Source organism: Dioscorea cayenensis, chromosome 8 (assembly GCF_009730915.1).
Source record: "Dioscorea cayenensis subsp. rotundata cultivar TDr96_F1 chromosome 8, TDr96_F1_v2_PseudoChromosome.rev07_lg8_w22 25.fasta, whole genome shotgun sequence".
Taxonomy (NCBI): domain Eukaryota; kingdom Viridiplantae; phylum Streptophyta; class Magnoliopsida; order Dioscoreales; family Dioscoreaceae; genus Dioscorea; species Dioscorea cayenensis.
Window position 1 is genome coordinate 1,701,265 of NC_052478.1, and position 19,361 is coordinate 1,720,625.

Genomic DNA, 19,361 nt, shown 5'->3' on the forward strand with positions numbered 1-19,361 from the left:
TATATATATTGGTGAAGTTTTTTTCTCTATATTTGTCTCATAGTGAACTGTGAGTTATTACAAATAATCTCTATAATTATAATGATAATAAAATTAATAATAAGTATCTCCATTTTTAATGAGTATAAAGGGAAAAAGGAAACTTTTTTTTTAAGTATATTTGTAATTTCATAAGCCTCAAGGATATAAAAAAAAAACCAACATGCATTCTTATACATATATATAATATAATATAATATAATATATGCATCACAAAGAGCAAAGTTGGGCCTTTATTTTAAAAAGAGAGAGGGCCCAAGACAAGTAGAAAGGCCCGCCCAATCCATGATCCTTCGGCTAAGGAATGAATCAAGTAGAGCTTTTGTTAGATTTAGCATCAATCTAAAAGTCTTCTTGTTTTTTTAATTTAATTTTATTTTTAGTATATTAAGATGTTTATCTTCGAATATGTTAATTCATTTTCATAGTTGGGAAATTGTTTTGGTTTTTATTCCTAGAAATGCTTGTTTATAGAAAACAATATTTTTTATTTACAATAATTTTCGATCATTAAACAAAAAGGTTGGTAACAATCATCTTCTTTAAACTCTCTAATTTTCAATACCTTTTTGTTTAAGTCGGCAATCAAACATTTTTTTTTTTAAATAAATCTTAACATGTAATTTAAGAAATAACAATTATGAAATTTGAATACTTTGCAAACCACTGGGGTTATGGATTCTTTCAAATGATGATGCATGGTCAGATAAGTTAATTTGGATGACAATAACAACTTTCTTTATAAAGATAAAAAAAATTAAAGCTTGCTAAATACATCATTAATTTGAAAACTAATTAATTTATAAAATTTCTAATAGATATTTTTATTTAAAAAATCCTCAAAAGTCCATTATATTTCTCTCATGGCGTTCACTATAAGAAGAAGTTTTTCCACCTTTTCGTTTAGACTACTCTTCTCTTTAAGGCAATCCAAATTAAACAACCAAAATTGGTTCATAAATCCTTAACTTATTTCAAAAGCCATTTTGAGATAAAAAATAAAGTCAATTCAAACAAAAGCTTTTTTACGATTTTATCTTTCTTAAATGTAAGATAAGTAATTTTTTTTTCAAAACAAACAACTAATTATTATCTCATAAGAGAAGAAATAAATATGAATATAGTAACATGACAAAAAATAAATATGAATTAATGGAAGATTTATGCTGTATATAACCGTATGACCACCAAGCTTAGAAGTATGTTTTAAAATGCGAATACCAACAAATAATACTATAAACATAAATAGTATTGTTTCCTAGTGCACGGTGTATGAACAGTACCTTGAGCACTTCATGATGAATTGCCATTGGACTATTAACAGTTTTTTTGACGTAGATTTGAATAATCGAATAAGATTATATAAAATTGATAATCGTAAATTGAGTAATAAAAATAAACAAACAAGTATATTAAGAAAATGCATAGCTAACCAATCATATTGCTTTGAACATTCTTACAAGATCATCATGAGTATCAATATCTTCATCACATTAATTAATTAGTACTTCATGGTCATTTACTTAGCCATTTCCAAAGTTCAATCATCATCCACTTGTTAAACATGACCATATATATCTCTAATTAAAATTTATCTCTCATTATATTAACATGTTAATTTTATTCCATTTTATTTATATTAAAGAAGAAAGAAAAAGAAAGAAAGAAAGAAAGAAAAGAGGTATTGGATTAATGCATGGTTGCAAGCATATATGAGAGACAGTGAGAAGAAAGAGAAAGAGAGAAAGAGAGAAGGTTGATGCATTGATCATAAAGTATAGTTCAATGAATACTAACAATAGAAGTTGTGAACGAGTACCAAGTTAATTAAATTATATATTGTCCTGAATGAAAAATATGTATATATGTTGTGAGAGAAGTGAGAACAGCAGTGAGTGAATTGTAACAAGTTAGGTGGAAGAGTTAAATGCAAAGAAGAGAGAACACATGAATGATGAGAGACTAGGTTAGATGAAGAAGGTTTTTGCATTGAAGAAGAAGCAGCATGCATGACAATGGCTGCCATCCTCATTCAATGCTTCTGTTAAATTTGCAAGCATTTGGTTTTGTTAGGAATCATGACCCCAGTGCACTTATTGCTTTTCCCTCATCCTTCCAACAACTTTCTCATCCTTTTTAATGTTTTCTCTTCTCTTCTTAATTAATTTCCATATTTAACTCTATATATATATTAATTATATACATATATATTCAACTTGTATTTGTGTTGAATTAGTCTAAAGAATTGACTAATGAGGTTGTTTAATTAAATTATTATTATTTTTTAATTTTTATGTTTTAACAAATAGTGTTTGGAGAAGGATGGTGACACTTAATTTATCATATCAAATTATCTTGTATAATTAATATTAATATGCTTCACTTTAAGCAACATTACAAGGCATGGACTTTGAAGGTATCAGTACAGAGAAAAGATCAAAGTGTTTGTTGAGTGATAACTCCTACAAAAGTAGCCACTTGATATATAAGAACCCTAACCCTAACCCTAACCCTAACCCTAGAAAGCTTCACACCTTCCAAACCACAACTCCATAAATATCCTCCACTTGTCTTTCTTTCTTTCTCTCTCCATCTTCCTTCATACAAAGGCATGAGATATGCTTGATAGAAGTTAGGGTATCCTTAAGTTATATATATATCTCCTTCATACAAAGGAGAAGAAATTGAAGAGAGGTTTTATCCTTCCTTAATTTTCTCAAGTTTAGAGTTAGCCATGATAACATATATATATATATATATGTAACCTTTATATATATATGGTTTAATTTGCACAGAAGATCAGATGGAAGATGAATGCAATGATGATGAACAAAGGTATGATTATTTTTTGATGGAGTTGGAGGTATTGGCGTGCCTCAACCTGATCCCATGGTTGAACATATTCAATATATATAATTTTTATTTATATATATTTGTTTATTTATATTTATACACAACCATGTTATTGGATTGAGCCGCGTCAATATCTCCTTCTTTCCAACACTTCTTCCTTTCTTCTTTCATTGCTTCTTCCTTTTTATTGTTTATTTCTTTTTCTTATTATTGTTCTTATTATTAATCATATCTTCTTCAAACTATTTGTTTGGTTTTTTTTTTTCTATTATCTATTGTTCTCAGCACTGTTTGTTTTGTTTTGTTTTGTTTTTCTCTATTGTTATTGTTTGGTTTTCTTGTGTTTGCCGGAATGAAGTAACATAAACTTATGTTAGTAGTAGTACTCTTTTTTGTCATTTCAAATCTTTTAAATAGATGTTCTAATTAAATTTTGAAGTTTATATATATATATATATATATATATATATATATATAGGGAAAGAGCTCTAGGAGCTTATTTTATTAATAACAAAAAGAGATACAAATAGTTTAGATTCACAAACCAAAGCCCAAAGCTCAAGAAAACAAAAAGAACCAGACCAAACACCAAACAAGAAACACAACAACCCAGAAAAAAACAGAAACTAACTATTACAAACCAATACCAAACCTAGAGAATTGCTTCATAAGCCAATTGCTTCATAAGCCAATAGGGGAGGTCCCTGCCTTGAAAGAAAAGAGTCAAATCATGAGAGCAAAGAAAACCTTAGATTATATATCATGGAAGATTAATAATCCCATTTTAATTAATAATCCCATTCTATCAGACCAAATATTACGTTTGATTTGGTTTGTATCTAACAATTATAGTATGATTTAAACAAATATTAATTAAAGTAAAGCAGAAATTTCGATTATCAATGAACCAACACATTCTGTTGCTGCATTGTTACTATCTGAATTTAAATTCCAGGTGAGTTCAACACAGATATTTCTGGATATATGATATATCAATGACAATAAATATTTCTGTGGGACAAAGTTTTTATTAATTGTACAGCACATGACCAAGATTTTGATGAAGTCATTGAATTAACATGAAACTGAAATTACAGTCATTGCATGATGTACGGTTTACAAAATTGCATGATCATAGCAAATCTCCAACAACAACTCGATTTTTTTTTTTTTTCTTTTTTTCTTTTTGTACTCTCTTCTGTAAAAATTAAATCTGGGACAAATGACGGGACCGGCAGTGTTGGTGTTGGGAATCCTTCATGAAGCTTTCATATGCATTGTATCAATCTTTCGAAGAAGAAGAAGAAGAAGAAGAAGAAGAAGAAGAAGAAGAAGACTCGGAACTGAATCTATGTTGCGAGGACACGATGGAATTTGAATCTGGTTGGAGAATTTATCATCGTGTTAACAATCAGATAAATCTCTTGGATATGAACCCAGCACACGAAGAAATGTCGCAAATTCCTGCAAAGTCATTGCATCACATCAAATTCAGTTCCATTACACGAGAAATTGAATCAAAACGAAGAGTGCTTGGTTGTAGCTAAGTGTCTGTGTGTGTGTGTGTGTTCACAGCAAGAGGCAGTTTAACTAAGGCTTCTTATCAGTTTGTTTATGAGTTTTTATTTGGATTTAAACAAGTAGCACAATTGCACGATGTCAAATGATCTGATAACTGAAGGGCTTTCTACATTGTGTCATATAGTTAAAAGAAGAAGCTGAAACACAATTTATTTAGCCGAAAAGAAAGAACATTGACCTGTAGGTGCGACAAAGCATTTTGAGCACGAGGCTCTGCCATTGATGCTTCAAAGTCGACATAGAAAAGGTAGTCGAAGTACCTATAATCAGATATCAGTTAATAAGACAGCTAAAATAAATTTATCGATAGAAAAGTAATCCTTTCCTGCATAAAGAAAATATAAGTATTGTAAAAATATAAACAGGCATTGAACTCTTCGTACTTGGCAGTTCCATGGTTCAAACCATCGACAACTCTTAAAGGGCGCTTCCTTTGTGGTCTACTTTCAATCTGCAGTAGCATGATAAAAAGGATCTTGACTTCAGAACAATGAAAGGTGTGTCTGCCGACAAATGAAAAATAAAATGAAGATATGATCGACCTTTAACAAACTGATATCTCTTAAAGCAAACACTGCCAAAGCTTTAAAAAGTACTCCCGGACTTTCATCAAGACTGAAGACAACACTGGTCTGCAAAAGAAAGTATCAGTTCTTCCTTCTGAGTGGATCGAAAAAGTTTTTATTCTAGATCTCAAGCTAAAGAACCTTATAAGGTCTGTCTGTTCCTGGAATTATAGGTTCTCTAGCCAATACCAGGAAACGAGTGATATTGTGAGAGAAATCCTGCACAACCATATGTCAAGATAAAAGACACATTGAGAATGTGAATGATAGAACATCTCATAAAATGAGAGCAGTTGAGAGATTCATTGCCTGCATGTTTTCTTCAATTATATTAAGCCCATATAATTCTGCAGCACGAGCACTTGCAATTGCTCCAGCATCCTTTAGATTATTTGAGGCCACAAACTGGTGAAGACTACTCAAGGGTGAGAAAATGGAAGCGGGATTAATAAATGTCAATACAACAATTTCGATGTTATAGGGAGTCCACCTGTGCAGCACCAGCAGTGTCATCTACGTTTTGCCGAATGACTCCAAGCTTGGCCAATTTAAACTCACATTGAGCAAGTGCCTGCGAATGATGAGATACCGATAAAAACTTTGAACCAAGACAGTTTGATTATCTAGTAAGAAAGCGAAGAACTAACATGTGGATGGCTTAAAACTCGTTTTATCTCCTCCTTCCTCACTCCTGGAATTGCCATAAGACAGTGATTGACGGCTAGCTGTACTTCGCCCACAATGTGCAGCCTATGACAGAGCAGCAAGTCGTGATTCCTGTGAATGCTTCCGCCCAACGAGTTCTCAATGGGAAGAACAGCTTTATCAACTACCCACAGTTCAACGGCCTGCAAGTGAAAATAAACATACGCTCATGCAACATGCTGATGAGTGGTTGACTATAATATCCAAAATGATATGAACAAATTAAACCTTGAATGCAACTTCACATTGCTCACAGGGAACAGTTTCGCACATTGGGTAGGCTTTGAGAGCAGCATCCTCACTGAATGCCCCTGGCACTCCCTGCATCCCTTAATTACATTAATATATGGAATATGGTTTACCAAACACAAACAAAAGGAAGATATTGAACGAGTACAAGATATAATACTTGCTATAAGCACTGCCATCATGAAAAAATGTCATTATCAGAGCAAAACTAATACCTGATATGCCACCCGAACATTAGACCCTTGACTAGAAGACACAAGATCAAGGGCGGATAATGGTTCTGCAATTGCAAAGTTGAATGATCAACATGAGAAAAGCTTGCAGTGCACTATTCTTTATAAGAAACAAATATTGATAAAAAAAGACAAACTAAGGACAAGTAACATTAATCAAGAATATCCAGTTAGTTTCAGCGAAATCCTAGACTTTGGTACAATAACCTACTGTTTTCCAGGGAAAAAACACTAATCGTTAGTATGGAGAATCAATATTAAATTTGTAGCAACTTCATAATGTGAAATCCAAAAGATACACAATAATACTGCTTAAATGACCATTCAAGTGCGAAAAGAACAGTGATTTTTGACACCAATTAAACAAACTATTTTTGACAAAGGAATGCTATGAATGAAAAGTCCAAATAGGGATATCAGCACTAAAGAGAGTAATCAATTTTCCACCGCTAAATATAGCCTACAGCTGGTAAATTAACAGGACCGAAGTGTCTAATGTAATTTTTTCTGACTAAAAATATCAGATGGGATGGGAAGCACAACCCGGCTAACAATACATATTTAATAATTTATTTGGACACATTCATCCCAGGACGACATTACATGTTGTTATGCTCAGCAAAAATATATGATAGCTTGGCATTTATCAATGGGTAAAAAAATATGCCATATGAAGGAAAGTGAGGACAATGGAAGAAAGACATGTAACAATATGTACTCTACTTGCAGCAATCATTAATGAAAACATTCAGTCACAAACATAATCCAGAAAGTCACATATTCTGTGTGCTGGTATTTAGGGTAAGGTTCATAAAAGATATGTCCAAGAATTATAATCTGTTTTGTAGATAGAATTAATTCAATCATCATCTGAAAGGGGACAAAAATAAAGAGGCTCACTTCTTAAATGTAAACCAAAGATATTATTTGGGCTTGATTTAACTTAAAAGCTTAAGCTAACCAGATAAGAAACCCAAGCTTAGATATTGAGATTCATATTTAACAACTTAGCCGATGTGGGACTAATATTTACTCTAAAATGCCCCTTAATACGTGATAGTCTACTTTTTACTAGCCACATGTAAACAACGTAAACCAAATATTTTACTTGGGCCTTATTCAACCCAAAAACTTAAACCAATAGAATGAGGGACCTAGGCTTACATAATTAGATCCATATCTACCAACTTAACCAATGTGGAATTATTAGCTGCTCTGATAGATATGACATCTCACAATATTAAACCTACCAAACAAACAAAAGATTTATTTCTTTACTGATTATAAAAGATTGGATCCTATTTTCAATAACATCAAAGCATGCACAATAAGGCAATATGATCCCACATTATTCCCTCATGACCATATTTACCATTCAAACCTAGAATATACGGATCATGTACAAAGCCACTGACATGAACCAAATAAGCACTGAACATGACTTTGGAGGTGGGACCATTTAGGCAGCTCTTCACACATAATTGCTGGATTAGAATTTTCTAGCAGTTATGGAAACACAGCTGCAAATGTTATACATAGAACGATCCAAGAACCATAGATTTAACAAAGGCAATAGGAAAAACCTTTTAGTTTTGTTGGATGGGCAAGACACATGTAACCCTCTAAAAGGACTAAAATTAAAAAAAAAAAAAAAAACCTTTTAGTTTTGTTGCTATCTGAGCATTTTTTTTTATTTTCTAATAACACCAGTACAGTTTCTAACAAATTAGGTTTTGTTGTTCTTATGTCAAAATCATCTTGGGGCCGCATTTATCATTCGAAGAAAACTTGAATGACAAGGTTTAAGGCGGCCAGAGTTATTATATGTATGCATAAGGGTTCTGTACCCAAAAATTTATTTAAGGGATTGATCATCTATGTATATGCTAAACATATAACTTTTCCCAATTTAGATTGGCTAGAATTGTCAATATAGGTTTTTTGCTTTTTGTTGTGGCATATAACAGCAACTTGACAGCAATTATGATAAATGGGATAGATGACTATTGTCTTACAAATTATTGAAGTGCATCAACATAAACACCTCACCTGCCTAATTTTATTTAAATTAAATCCAACAATCTTAACAGAAGTGAGAACATTGTCTGATGATCCGAACAAAACAAAACAGATGCATTCACTCAACCCATTCACTATGTCATGAAAGACTTGAAACATAAACGTCATTTGTCGGGTTTGGCCTTATAGAAGCCTAACATATGGCTACAAGAAAGATATGACTACTAACAGGACAAGTACGAAACTGGGTTCCACATAACATATGACAAGAAATCATAGACATAACATAGGGAGCAGATTCATAAAATACAGCAGGGTTATGAGTTTTCAATAAACAAGTTAGATCTTGATGAAGCATTGCAAATGAATATCAGGGTAAGAAAAAAAAAATATTATTGTCCTGATACTTGGAAGGAAAGTCCTGGCATACAGAAAATAACATACGTTTGTATCATTTATCACAAGCAATACCATGTTCCAGAAAATTAACATCAAGATGTATTAGTTGATTTTTTAATATTCTGTTGGTAAAAGATGACCATAAATATCTGCACCATGAGATCCAGATGATACAAAGATTAAGATCTAAACATTCTCCACAATTTTTCTTGAGTATTTAGTTAAATCTTATTGTAAATGGTCTGGCGCAGCGGTTTCTTTTAGCCTAAACAGATACAACACTTGCAAAGGCAAACACTATATTTACCATATTTGTTAGTTAAATGGGTTGGCCAAGTTCATGGTCCATTAAAGGCGTAACTTGCCAAATTTAGTGAGGATGTTTAAATCACATAAACACCATCTTTGGTACACAAGTTTGAAAAAATAATTTAGTGTAAACTAAATCCACAGTTGTTGCTTCATAAAGAACGAACAACACATACAAAAACAAAACAATTAGCTAAAGGATTGGGATCAAAACACATCACAGAAATCATTCACTCAATTCATACAATCCAAAAACTACTCTAATAGCTCATAATTCAATTAACAATTATCTAAACCACCAGAACTAAAAATCATCGCTTATACTACTTGGATTAACATAGATCAAGTCATAAAAAAGTTAATTTCTAAAAAAGCAAGATAAATAAAAAGGAGAAAACTTTACCACATTATCACCAGCATGTCCCAATCCAACCCACAAAATAGAATTAATAAATCAAAAGCAAGATAAATAAAAATCAGCAAAAGAAGAAGAAAAAGCATAGAACTGAACAAAGAACCCACTTGGTAGAAAATTCAATTCCCTGTTCCACTTCCGAGGCTCCAAAGGATCCACATTCATGGTGACCCGATCCAGCTCCGCAGCAGAGATCGGCACAATCGCAGTCTCATCTCCGGCCAACTTCAGGGAAGCTTTCTCACCAACATTCCTCCCCGCAACCCACTTCAAACTCAAAGGACAGGCAACAGCATTCAAGCTCCGTCCACCACCTCCAAGATCCCACCTTTCCAAACCCAAAAGCCCGTCAATGGAATTGGAAGTCCCAACAGCCATGAGAGACATCATCAATGATTCAGAGAGGGGTCTGGTGGAGCAGGTGGTGGGTAGAACGAAGAAGAAGAAGTGGAGAAGAGGGAGAGAAGGAGGGTGTTGTGTTTGTTGTGAATCGAAACAATGGCCATTGGTCGGCGGAGCTTTCCATGTTTTTCCAACTTCCCTTAATTTTGCCTGCTCAATGAAGAAGAAATTCAGGAATTATCTCAATTTAATCAAATGGCTTGTCCTGAAATAGTTATTGAATAATTTTTTTTTTTAAATTTTTTTTTCTCATTTTTTATAAAATTAAATTAAATTCAAGTGAGAGAATTATGAGAGTTAATGATGTATATATTTTATATTAATGTAATATGAGAAAAAAAAAATTGATTTTATGAGTTTGTTTGTTGTATAAAAGTGAAAGTGTTTTTATGTGCATTGTGGTAAAGAGATTTGATGGGTAGATGGTGTGAAAATGAGAGGCCATTTGCAACTACCAAAGGTTGTGTAGGTTTGATTAGGTGATGATTGTAATGGAAATGATAAACTAGCCTAATTTATTAAAATATTATTTATTTTTAAATTATTTCCTTAAATTCGTATTTCCGTAATTATTTACGAAAATACGCATTTTATATTTTTTTATTATTTTTTTTAAACAGCCGGTCCCACTGTAATTTTTTAATATTTAAATTTAATTTTTTTAAAAAACTGAGGGCCCGTTATTTTTTTAATATTAAGTTTTTATTTTTTTAAGAACTGCGGGTCCCGATAGTTTTTAAATTAAAAACATTTTACATTCAAACCCTTATAATTTTCATTAATTTTTCTTATAACTTATTTTTTCTCACTTCTACTATGTTATTTTTACTTTCACTAATTATAACCGGTTGTTAATAATTTAAATAAATAATTTTAATATTTTTTCAACATAATAAAATTTTAAATATTTAAAAAAAATTCACATGTAAAAAAATTACTCCCATAACTAAACCAAACTCACTTGATATTTTGAATGAACTAAAAACAATTACATATGTTATAAAAATAATTCAATAAACATTATGGCATACTACTTGGACCAGTGACGATTCGAACAATTTCGACGATTATGACCTTCATTCATGACATAAACCACAATCGCTTTTGGTTGACCGCCTTCTCTTATGTCCCATTTCATTACTGAATTATCATCAGTATTTTTGGACGTCCCCGAGTCTGGTCTTCGCATTGTAAGATCAGGATATAAACGTGGACCATTATAGGGGTTCCAGTATCTCTCATTTGACATTGGTTGAAACTCTTTATGTTATACATTAAAAATTGTCTCAAACCTATAAACATTATTTACATAGGAATACTTATAGGAATATGTAATTCGGTAAATAATTAAAAAAATGTTTTAATAATTAAAATGTATATTTCCAAAAAATATAAAATGTATATTTCCATAAATACTTATAGGAATATGTAATTCGGTAAATAATTAAAAAAATGTTTTTAATAAAAAAAGCAAAAGAGGAAGCTTATATGAAAGTCAATTAGTTAACACGGATAGAAAAAAACATACCGAGTCCATTGATCAAAAATTGAGTAACTAAGCAATCAGTAGTGGAAGCTTATTCTTTCGTCAATAGTTCCTACGGGCCTTGGTCGGTGTTCCTCTCGACCGAGGTTGTCTCCTCGCTCAGATGATAATGAGAATATGAATTTTTGCTAGATTTAATGTAAAAAAATAAAAATAACATTGCAAGAAAAATAAAAAAACTACAATGACAAAAAAATTTTTAAAGAAGAGCTTCTCATATTGATAATTTTTTTCTTATAGAAATACTTGTGTGTTTTAGAAAAGGAATTTGGAGGGTTTATATAGGCCTCCACCTAACAAATGGATGGCTAAGATCAATTTCATCCAATGGCTCTCATGAATGTGGTAGGTGGCAATTGCCACCAACAATTCATCCCAACAACCCCTTATGATGAAAAAATATTAAAATTATTTATTTAAATTATTAACAACCGGTTATAATTAGTGAAAGTAAAAATAACATAGTAGAAGTGAGAAAAAATAAGTTATAAGAAAAATTAATGAAAATTATAAGGGTTTGAATGTAAAATGTTTTTAATTTAAAAACTATCGGACCCGCAGTTCTTAAAAAAATAAAAACTTAATATTAAAAAAATAACAGGCCCCTCAGTTTTTTAAAAAAAATTAAATTTAAATATTAAAAAATTACAGTGCAACGGCTGTTTTAAAAAAAAATAATAAAAAAATATAAAATGCGCATTTCTGTAAATAATTATGGAAATGCGCATTTTAAGAAATAATTTAAAAATAAACAATATTTTAATAAATTAGTCGATAAGGCTGGAATTTAGATATGATTTGGTTGTTGTTGTTGTTGTTGCTGCTCTGTTTGCTTGTGTTTGTTATGACATTCATTCAAGTGATGTCTCCTCAATCAACACTCAAAAAAAAAAAAACAAAAAACACATTCAAAGAGTAATTCAGTAAATTGCAAGCCTGGTACATTTAATTGAATATGAATATGTAATTCTGTTTAATTTGTATCAAGAGTAACATCTATAAAATGGGCATATTAAATTAATTAATAGTCACATACGGTCGGCGAAGAACTTGCAGTCTACAATTCGAATATAATAATAAGTGGAAATACATTTTTTCATTGCCTAAACATTCTTTCAAACATGTCGGCGATACCCTTTTAAACATGAGTATGAGACTGATGGTGGATTTCATCAGTGTTTTTGGTCTTTGCTAACAGAGCTGAGTTTTTCTTGACTGAATTATTGTTTGAACTTCAGCCAAAGAACTATGACATTTTCATATGCTTTTCCTTTTAGACCTAGAGCGCGATCGTCGGGCTAGATAACAGCGAGAGGAACTCTTTAAAAGGTCTGGAGATGGAAATGACAACCTGCAGCAATAAAATGAGGTCAGACGATGAATGACTTGAATGATGCTTGAAAGCAAGAAAAACATGCATACACAAAATGAGAATCCTCATTCCTCACTTATCTTCTTACAAGTAAATGTCTCCCATGAATACTTTGCTGACAACGTTGTTGTATTTTACAGGATGAATACTAAATGTCACAATGTTTACAGTGCCTCATGAATGTTTATTATCTCGAGAGTCATATGTAGGCCATACAGATGCTCATGATAATTAAATCAAAGGATAGCATGAATTTAAAAAATATAAATACACCAATGATTGTCTGTTATCGAGTCATAAATGCCAGGTGACAAAACAAATGATAATAATAGCAAACCGAATACTTTATTAACAGGATTGGACCATTGATCCACCTTTGATAGGTTGTATCCTCCATTATTGTTGCTGTGCCTACACTATATTTTCGACTTCTTATCGGCTCTTGATCTATCGTTAGGCTCTTGATTTATCATTAGAAATAGTACGCTATCACTTCTCATTTCCTTAAAATATAAAGGATTGTACTATAAAAGGCACTCACTATGTCCTCAGGTGGAAGATCACAGGATTTCTGAGAAGAATTCAATAGTCAGAGATGTTTTATCTGGCACCATGCTGACTTAACAAAATTTTTTTTTACTATTGTACATTAAATGACTATTTCTACAAAGCATACATTCAATCACAAGCATTAACTGGATCAATTTGATAAATAAAAGAGATTCAACACCATCATCCCTGTAAAAAGAAAGTGGAGAATTTGGAGACCACTACTCAATTTAAGTAAATCAATGCATGTCATAACAAATTTATAATGTTTGACACCAATTGAAACTAAGTTTTTATACTAGATAATTGGAGAATTTTTTTTTTGGGTTTTTTACCCATTGGTTATAACAAGATACCGGGAACCCTATAAAAAGGTAGTCATCAACCAATGGGTGTTTTCGCATATATAATAAGTATTCGGACTAGAAACTACTTGCTTAAGTAACTCAAATCTCTACTGCTTGGACCACCACCATCGGTCATAATAACAGAAATCCTAACAAGATTTAACCTCCTCATTCTAGGAATTATAAAAAAAATGAAAGATGATACAAATAGAGTAATAAACATGATTAATCCAAATGCAGTATCTCACACCGAACTTCATAGAACAGACCATGCATGAGATGTTCTAAAGCCTAAGTAAACACATGCATGCTGTAAAAGATTCATAATTTTCAGTAATAACTGAAATTAAAATTCATCAAAACATGATATAAGAGAATTCAACTACAAAATTTCAGCTGTGAATCTCCCTTGAGACAGCTCCATTGTTCCAACACACAATGGCATCATATAATATTGGATCAAATAAAAACTATAACTTTACAATGTTAATAGATAGTGATTTTTCTATAACAAGAACAAAAATAAATTTTTTTTTTTTTTAAAAAAGTGTAAATTGGTATCGATAAAGCCCAATTACCTGCCAAGCAGTGGCATAAAATCAAGTTCTTCGCCATCATGATACCAAGGTCTTCATCATCATCGGGGTGTTCGATGACGCTGAGGGTTTTGAATATGAAGACAAAGTGCTGTGCTGTGGAGGTAGACAAGGAGGGTTTTCCACTCGCCAACGGACTCCGCTTCTTGCGGCGGCGCTAGTTGGTGCGATGAGGGAGAGATAACGTCGAGATCCGGCGGAGGAGAAGGGCAAGAAGAGAGGAGGCGTCGAGAAAGAAGACAAAATGGGAGTTGGGCCGATGATAGCGTAGTGGGCCGGGCTGAGATCGTTGGGATCCATGATCCATCTTCAAATAATCGTTTCCCTGGACGTTTTTCCAAGGAAGAATTTTTTATTTTTATTTTTATTTTTATTTTTATTTAATAAATGTGGACAAGCTATTAGCTTTAATCTTTTGAGTTGATATAATTCAAAGTAACAACTTTTGATTTTGATTTGATTTGGATAGGAACGAAGTGGTACTTTTCTATTCTATTGTAGAGTTGGAAAGGAAAAAGTATTTGGTTTTTTATCTTTATTTTTTATTTTTATATACTATGTGTCTTTTTAGTTGACATTCCCCGTTGAGTTGATTGATAAAATAATAGAAAAAATGGGTGTATAATGGTTATTGAATATTTTTATGTATAAACTTTAGAAATTTTAAAAATTACATGAAACTATAAAAAGCTTAGTTAGGTTGCTATCAAATTTATGCATTTTTAAACCCTTATAAAATAAATAAAATAGCATAATATAAAAAATTAATTATATAATATATGATTAAAAAGCATTGTAGAAGAAAAATATATTAATTTTAACCGGGACTAGTGACTAGTCCAACTCAAGGTGCAAAACCTTTTCATTGTTTCTTTTTTTTTTTATTATTATTATTTTTGATGATTTTATTGTTTAATCTTTAATATTTATAAATGAGGTTTTGTGAATCCAAAGTTTTTACAGCATACAAAATATGTGAATTTAAGAACTTGATGGAAAATTAATATTTTATTTTTTATTAGAGCAGGATGCGGCACAAGACAAGGGTTGAGCAAGAAATGCATGTACTAAATAAAACCTTACTCATGCCTGGTAAATGCATCAGTATATGGGAACCTATATTTTAGGCACAGAATAGAATTTGTTCTCACATAGTTTTCCTTGGTATAACTTATCAATTATTAATTGCAGTTGCTGAAATGAGTTGTCTATCAAAGAAAATATTCCTCTCCTCAACTTAGATCCGAATTGGGTAAATTCATGCTTTTCTATTCTTATATTTATCCCTAAAAACATCAACATTCATTTTTTTATCATTCCAAAAATAAATAGAAAGCAGAACCACATGAATGCAATGATTACAGTATGAAGAAGGTGAGGGTGACCTGAAATTAAGGCAGCTTTCCAGCCTAAAGACTTGGCCAATTAGGCCTACATGTTCACTTCCACCTGTTTTTATAGAAATAGTGCTACTTTTGATTTGTTTGTGCATACATACAAGCAAATCATTCATGCAAATTGACTAGGCTCTCTTAATGGGCATGGATCAGTAGTCTAAACTTTGGAAGAATCTCTAATTGCATCAGTACAAGATTAGAGGCACTAGCAAGATCATTCTTCAACTTCTCATTTCATACAATAATAATTTAGGGACCATTTATCTGCGTTTTTTGAATTTATTTTTGAAGTTATTCAGATGTTTCATATAAGTAAACAAAAATTATCGACACACAGCTCGGTTGTTCGCAGTTATAATAAGAATTAATAAGCAATCACTCCAAAATATTAGGCATTGGAACATGATTAGAAGGTCTCTCAGAAGCCAAGAGTAATGATCACCTGAATGAAGAAGAACTCAGCAAATTCCCGGCATGTTGTTCCAAGAGCAAGTGCCAATGCTCCAGGTCTGTTCCGTCTGAGTGCCGGACAAGGGTGAGCCTAGCTGTTGCATGTCAAGCCAGACATCATCTTCGGTTGCAGCTGATGATGGCCCATTAGACAGCTCACCACTGTCATTGTACTGTTCAGGGATTGCCGGAGATAGTGGCAGTGGGGCTGTCGGAATCATGTCGAGCAGTGTTGATATATCTTCATGCACCTGACTGATCTCATCATCTAATTCTCTCTTGATTCCGACTTCGGCTTTGAAGGATAATGGTGGTGCTGTAGAAAACAAACGTTAAACATCATGCTGAAATTTCACATTCCTAGAGAAAATTCAATAGGAACAGATAAATGATAATGGTAATGTATACATGGGTGTCCCCCTGTGAGATGTAACCAAGGAAAAATAATGGGGATTTCTGATGAAAGGAATCATTGAACAATGAAGAAATCAAGAGAGTAAGAGAAGAAAATTAATCAAAAAGTGGTGTTGCACTCTTCTTTATAATCTAAAGTAACATATTGCTGAGGAGGAGAATATTCATGAGATTCAAAATGAATAAATGCCCAATGATGAGGGACAACAAAGTCTGCTTAAATTTGTAAAATAAGAAACACAATGAAATTTTTAAAAGCACAAGAAGAAGGATAAGTAAACAACAGCAACAACACAAGGAACACAGAAAACCAGAAGAATCCAGCAAGACATTGGTAGTTTCTGATAGCATGAAACGTTAGATGTAGCACACTCAGCCTAAATTTACAATTAGATTATTAGAATACACCAACTATTAACTATGGCAGTTCATATATGGAAACATAAATGACATTACATAAAAGACAAGAAAATTCCAGCAAGACTTGATGATTGCAAAAATCATTAAATGTAACAATTTCTACCTAAATTTGCAAGTGGTTTTCAGAATTCAGACTTTTTATAATGGCAATCCATATATTGCAAATAGAAACAGAGTGGACATTAAAAAATAAAAAGAAGATCCAGCAAGACGCTTGAATTTTTTTACAGCAAGAAGCATTAAATGAAACAGATTCTGCCCAAATTTGCAAGTGCTATTAAATTAAAAAAAAATCAGGACTAGCAATTCGTAGATGGAAAATACAAACACCAGATTTTAGAAAAAAAGAAAAAAATCCAGTAAAACACCTTGCAGTTTATGACAGAAAGAAGCATTCAATGAAACAAACTCCGCTTAAATCTGCAGCAAGTGAGCAATAAAGACAAAGCACAGATGGAATATAGAAATAAGGTAAGAAATATAATAAACACACACACACACACTTAAAAGTTCTGACAACGAGAAGCAACATTAAATGGAACAGATTCTGCCTAAATTCACAGGTGTTATTCAGAGTTTGGACTATTAACAATGTCAGTTCATAGATGGCAGGCAACATACAAACAACATAAGGCACATAAAAGTAAATAAAGAAATAAACACAGAAGAATCTGAAGTACAAGTACAATTACTTGTAGTTTCTTGTAATTCTTAGTTTTTATTTTAATCTTCTTTTAATCATTAGCAAATAATGCAGTACTTTACCAAGTGAGTGGAGAGATTTTTCAAAGGAAATAGTAAGGAAAAGAAGTAATTAATTAAGAAAGCTCAAGACGAAAAGGCATCAAAAGGACATGAACAAGAAGAGAAGGGATGGTTACTACTCACCTACATCACCACAATGAAGGTGGTTCATGCCCAGGGATTGATCGTCCGGAGGCGGAGGTGGCGGCGAGCTGAGGAAGTCACCGCAGTGACGATCCCCAAGACGCTGTGCCTCCTCGAGAAGGGCGTCCAACAGGCCGCTATTCGTTAATGCCGGCGCTGGCGCCGGCGAAACCCCGGGATCGGGGAATACTTGGTTTGAAGGGAGCTCCATCTTGATCGACAGAGGAATCTGGGGGCTTATCTGGAAGGACGAGCCCGAACCCTCGCCATGGTCCCGGTACCTCGGGATCGACGAGAGCTGCGGCGCCACTGAATTGTTGCTGAACGTGAGCATCGGGGGCTGTGGTGGCGGGAAACTCACCGGATCGGAGAAGGAGAAAGGCGATGGTGGTGGCAGCGGCGCGTTAAAGAATCTTGGCTGGCATTGTACCTCCGGCGGGTAGAGCGGGAGGCCGGCGCGTTGCCGGCGCTTGATCCTGGTGTTCCAATAGTTCTTGATCTCGTTGTCCGTCCTTCCAGGGAGCTGCAACCATATGAGAACAAAGAAATCAGAAGATTGGTTCACGCAATGAAGATGAAGGAGAAGAAGAAGAAGAAGCAGTACATGGGCAGCCATTTGAGCCCATTTGTTGCCGAGCTGAGCATGAAGGCGAAGGATAAGAAGCTCCTCTTCGGGGGAAAACGCACCCTTCTTCAAATTAGGACGGAGGTGATTGGCCCATCGGAGACGGCAGCTCTTGCCGCAACGGGAGAGGCCGCTGTTGCGCTGAACGGCGTTCCAATTACCCTCACCATGGTCGCGGACGTACTCTGCCAACACAGCATCCTCCGCCGCCGTCCATGGACCTTTCTTCAACCCCCCATCTCCTCCTCCTTCTCGCCCTCTTCTCTTCTCTTTCATCCCCCTCCCTCCTCTCTCTCTCTCTCTCTCTAGGACTCTTTCTCTAGTATCATATCTTGATTTCAAGCTCAGAAGAGAGCTTGGGAGCTCTCTCTCTCTCTAATGGCGATGGAGATGGAGAATGGGGTTCTTGTTCTTGATTTCAATGGCGGAGTGCCGAACGTTTGGGTTGAGAGAGAGAGAGAGAGAGAGAGAGAGAGAGAGGAGGGAGGTGGTGGGGCCCGTTGAAGGATGGGGCCCACAACGCTGGTAGAGTTTTTCATGGAGATTTATAAAATTATTAACTATATTTTAAATTTTTTGACTTTTTGACTTTTTGATTTTGTTTTTATTAAGGCCCTCATGAAGTTTGGAATTCGTTAGAAGCCACCTGTTTTGGAGCAATGTGAAAAGGTATAAAGTGGGGTATATGATATTGTAGGTTATTAGAAGGGTGGAATATGTAATTTTTTTTTTTTTAAATTTGTTAGAGGTTTTTAAATTTTTAAAAATTTGGATTTTAAGTTGCTTTTGTGTTGCGGGTGGTGGGGAGTTGAGATAGGTCCGGGCATTACTCGCATGATTTGTGGATTAGGGATTATTTTAGGGATTTGAGACTTGTTCTACGAAAGAGAAAGAAAAATTAATATAAAAAGAGAGAGAGAATTTTATTAAAGAATCATGAAAATTAATTAATGAAGTTTTTATGACATGAAATAAAGGAAATTAATT

The 19,361-nt window shown here is 33.3% G+C and overlaps 2 protein-coding genes and 1 long non-coding RNA gene across 3 annotated transcripts; all 3 read right to left on the reverse strand.

The window, feature by feature from the left end:
- Positions 1–3,938: 3,938 nt before the first annotated feature.
- LOC120267503 (arogenate dehydratase/prephenate dehydratase 1, chloroplastic-like) lies at positions 3,939–9,946 on the reverse strand. Its single transcript, XM_039275179.1, has 11 exons — positions 9,476–9,946; positions 6,209–6,273; positions 5,973–6,065; positions 5,687–5,887; positions 5,530–5,610; positions 5,349–5,444; positions 5,181–5,258; positions 5,016–5,105; positions 4,857–4,924; positions 4,652–4,733; positions 3,939–4,356 (listed from the first exon to the last, which is right to left on the reverse strand). Exons 1-11 carry the CDS (start codon positions 9,756–9,758, stop codon positions 4,297–4,299), a joined length of 1,197 nt encoding a protein of 398 aa, XP_039131113.1. The 5' UTR covers positions 9,759–9,946; the 3' UTR covers positions 3,939–4,296.
- Positions 9,947–12,393: 2,447 nt separating this feature from the next.
- On the reverse strand, positions 12,394–14,462 carry LOC120267623. Its single transcript, XR_005538505.1, has 2 exons — positions 14,163–14,462; positions 12,394–12,667 (listed from the first exon to the last, which is right to left on the reverse strand). It is a non-coding gene; the product is annotated as an uncharacterized LOC120267623 (long non-coding RNA).
- A 1,347-nt stretch (positions 14,463–15,809) lies between these two features.
- On the reverse strand, positions 15,810–19,162 carry LOC120266566 (transcription factor MYB97-like). The gene is made up of 3 exons (XM_039274207.1): positions 18,354–19,162; positions 17,750–18,272; positions 15,810–16,343 (listed from the first exon to the last, which is right to left on the reverse strand). Exons 1-3 carry the CDS (start codon positions 18,648–18,650, stop codon positions 16,036–16,038), a joined length of 1,128 nt encoding a protein of 375 aa, XP_039130141.1. The 5' UTR covers positions 18,651–19,162; the 3' UTR covers positions 15,810–16,035.
- Between the last annotated feature and the right edge of the window lie 199 nt (positions 19,163–19,361).

What these genes read in the sequence shown, in the direction of transcription:
- LOC120267503 (XM_039275179.1), bottom strand. Translation starts at nt 9,758, where the DNA reads ATGATGTCTCTCATGGCTGTTGGGACTTCCAATTCCATTGACGGGCTT. An exon ending in GAGTTTTAAGCCATCCACAT is followed by an intron (nt 5,611 to 5,686) that starts GTTAGTTCTTCG and finishes CATCATTCGCAG; the next exon opens with GCACTTGCTCAATGTGAGTT. An exon ending in ACACTGCTGGTGCTGCACAG is followed by an intron (nt 5,445 to 5,529) that starts GTGGACTCCCTA and finishes AGTCTTCACCAG; the next exon opens with TTTGTGGCCTCAAATAATCT.
- LOC120266566 (XM_039274207.1), bottom strand. Translation starts at nt 18,650, where the DNA reads ATGAAAGAGAAGAGAAGAGGGCGAGAAGGAGGAGGAGATGGGGGGTTG. An exon ending in GGGCTCAAATGGCTGCCCAT is followed by an intron (nt 18,273 to 18,353) that starts GTACTGCTTCTT and finishes ATATGGTTGCAG; the next exon opens with CTCCCTGGAAGGACGGACAA. An exon ending in CCTTCATTGTGGTGATGTAG is followed by an intron (nt 16,344 to 17,749) that starts GTGAGTAGTAAC and finishes TGTTTTCTACAG; the next exon opens with CACCACCATTATCCTTCAAA.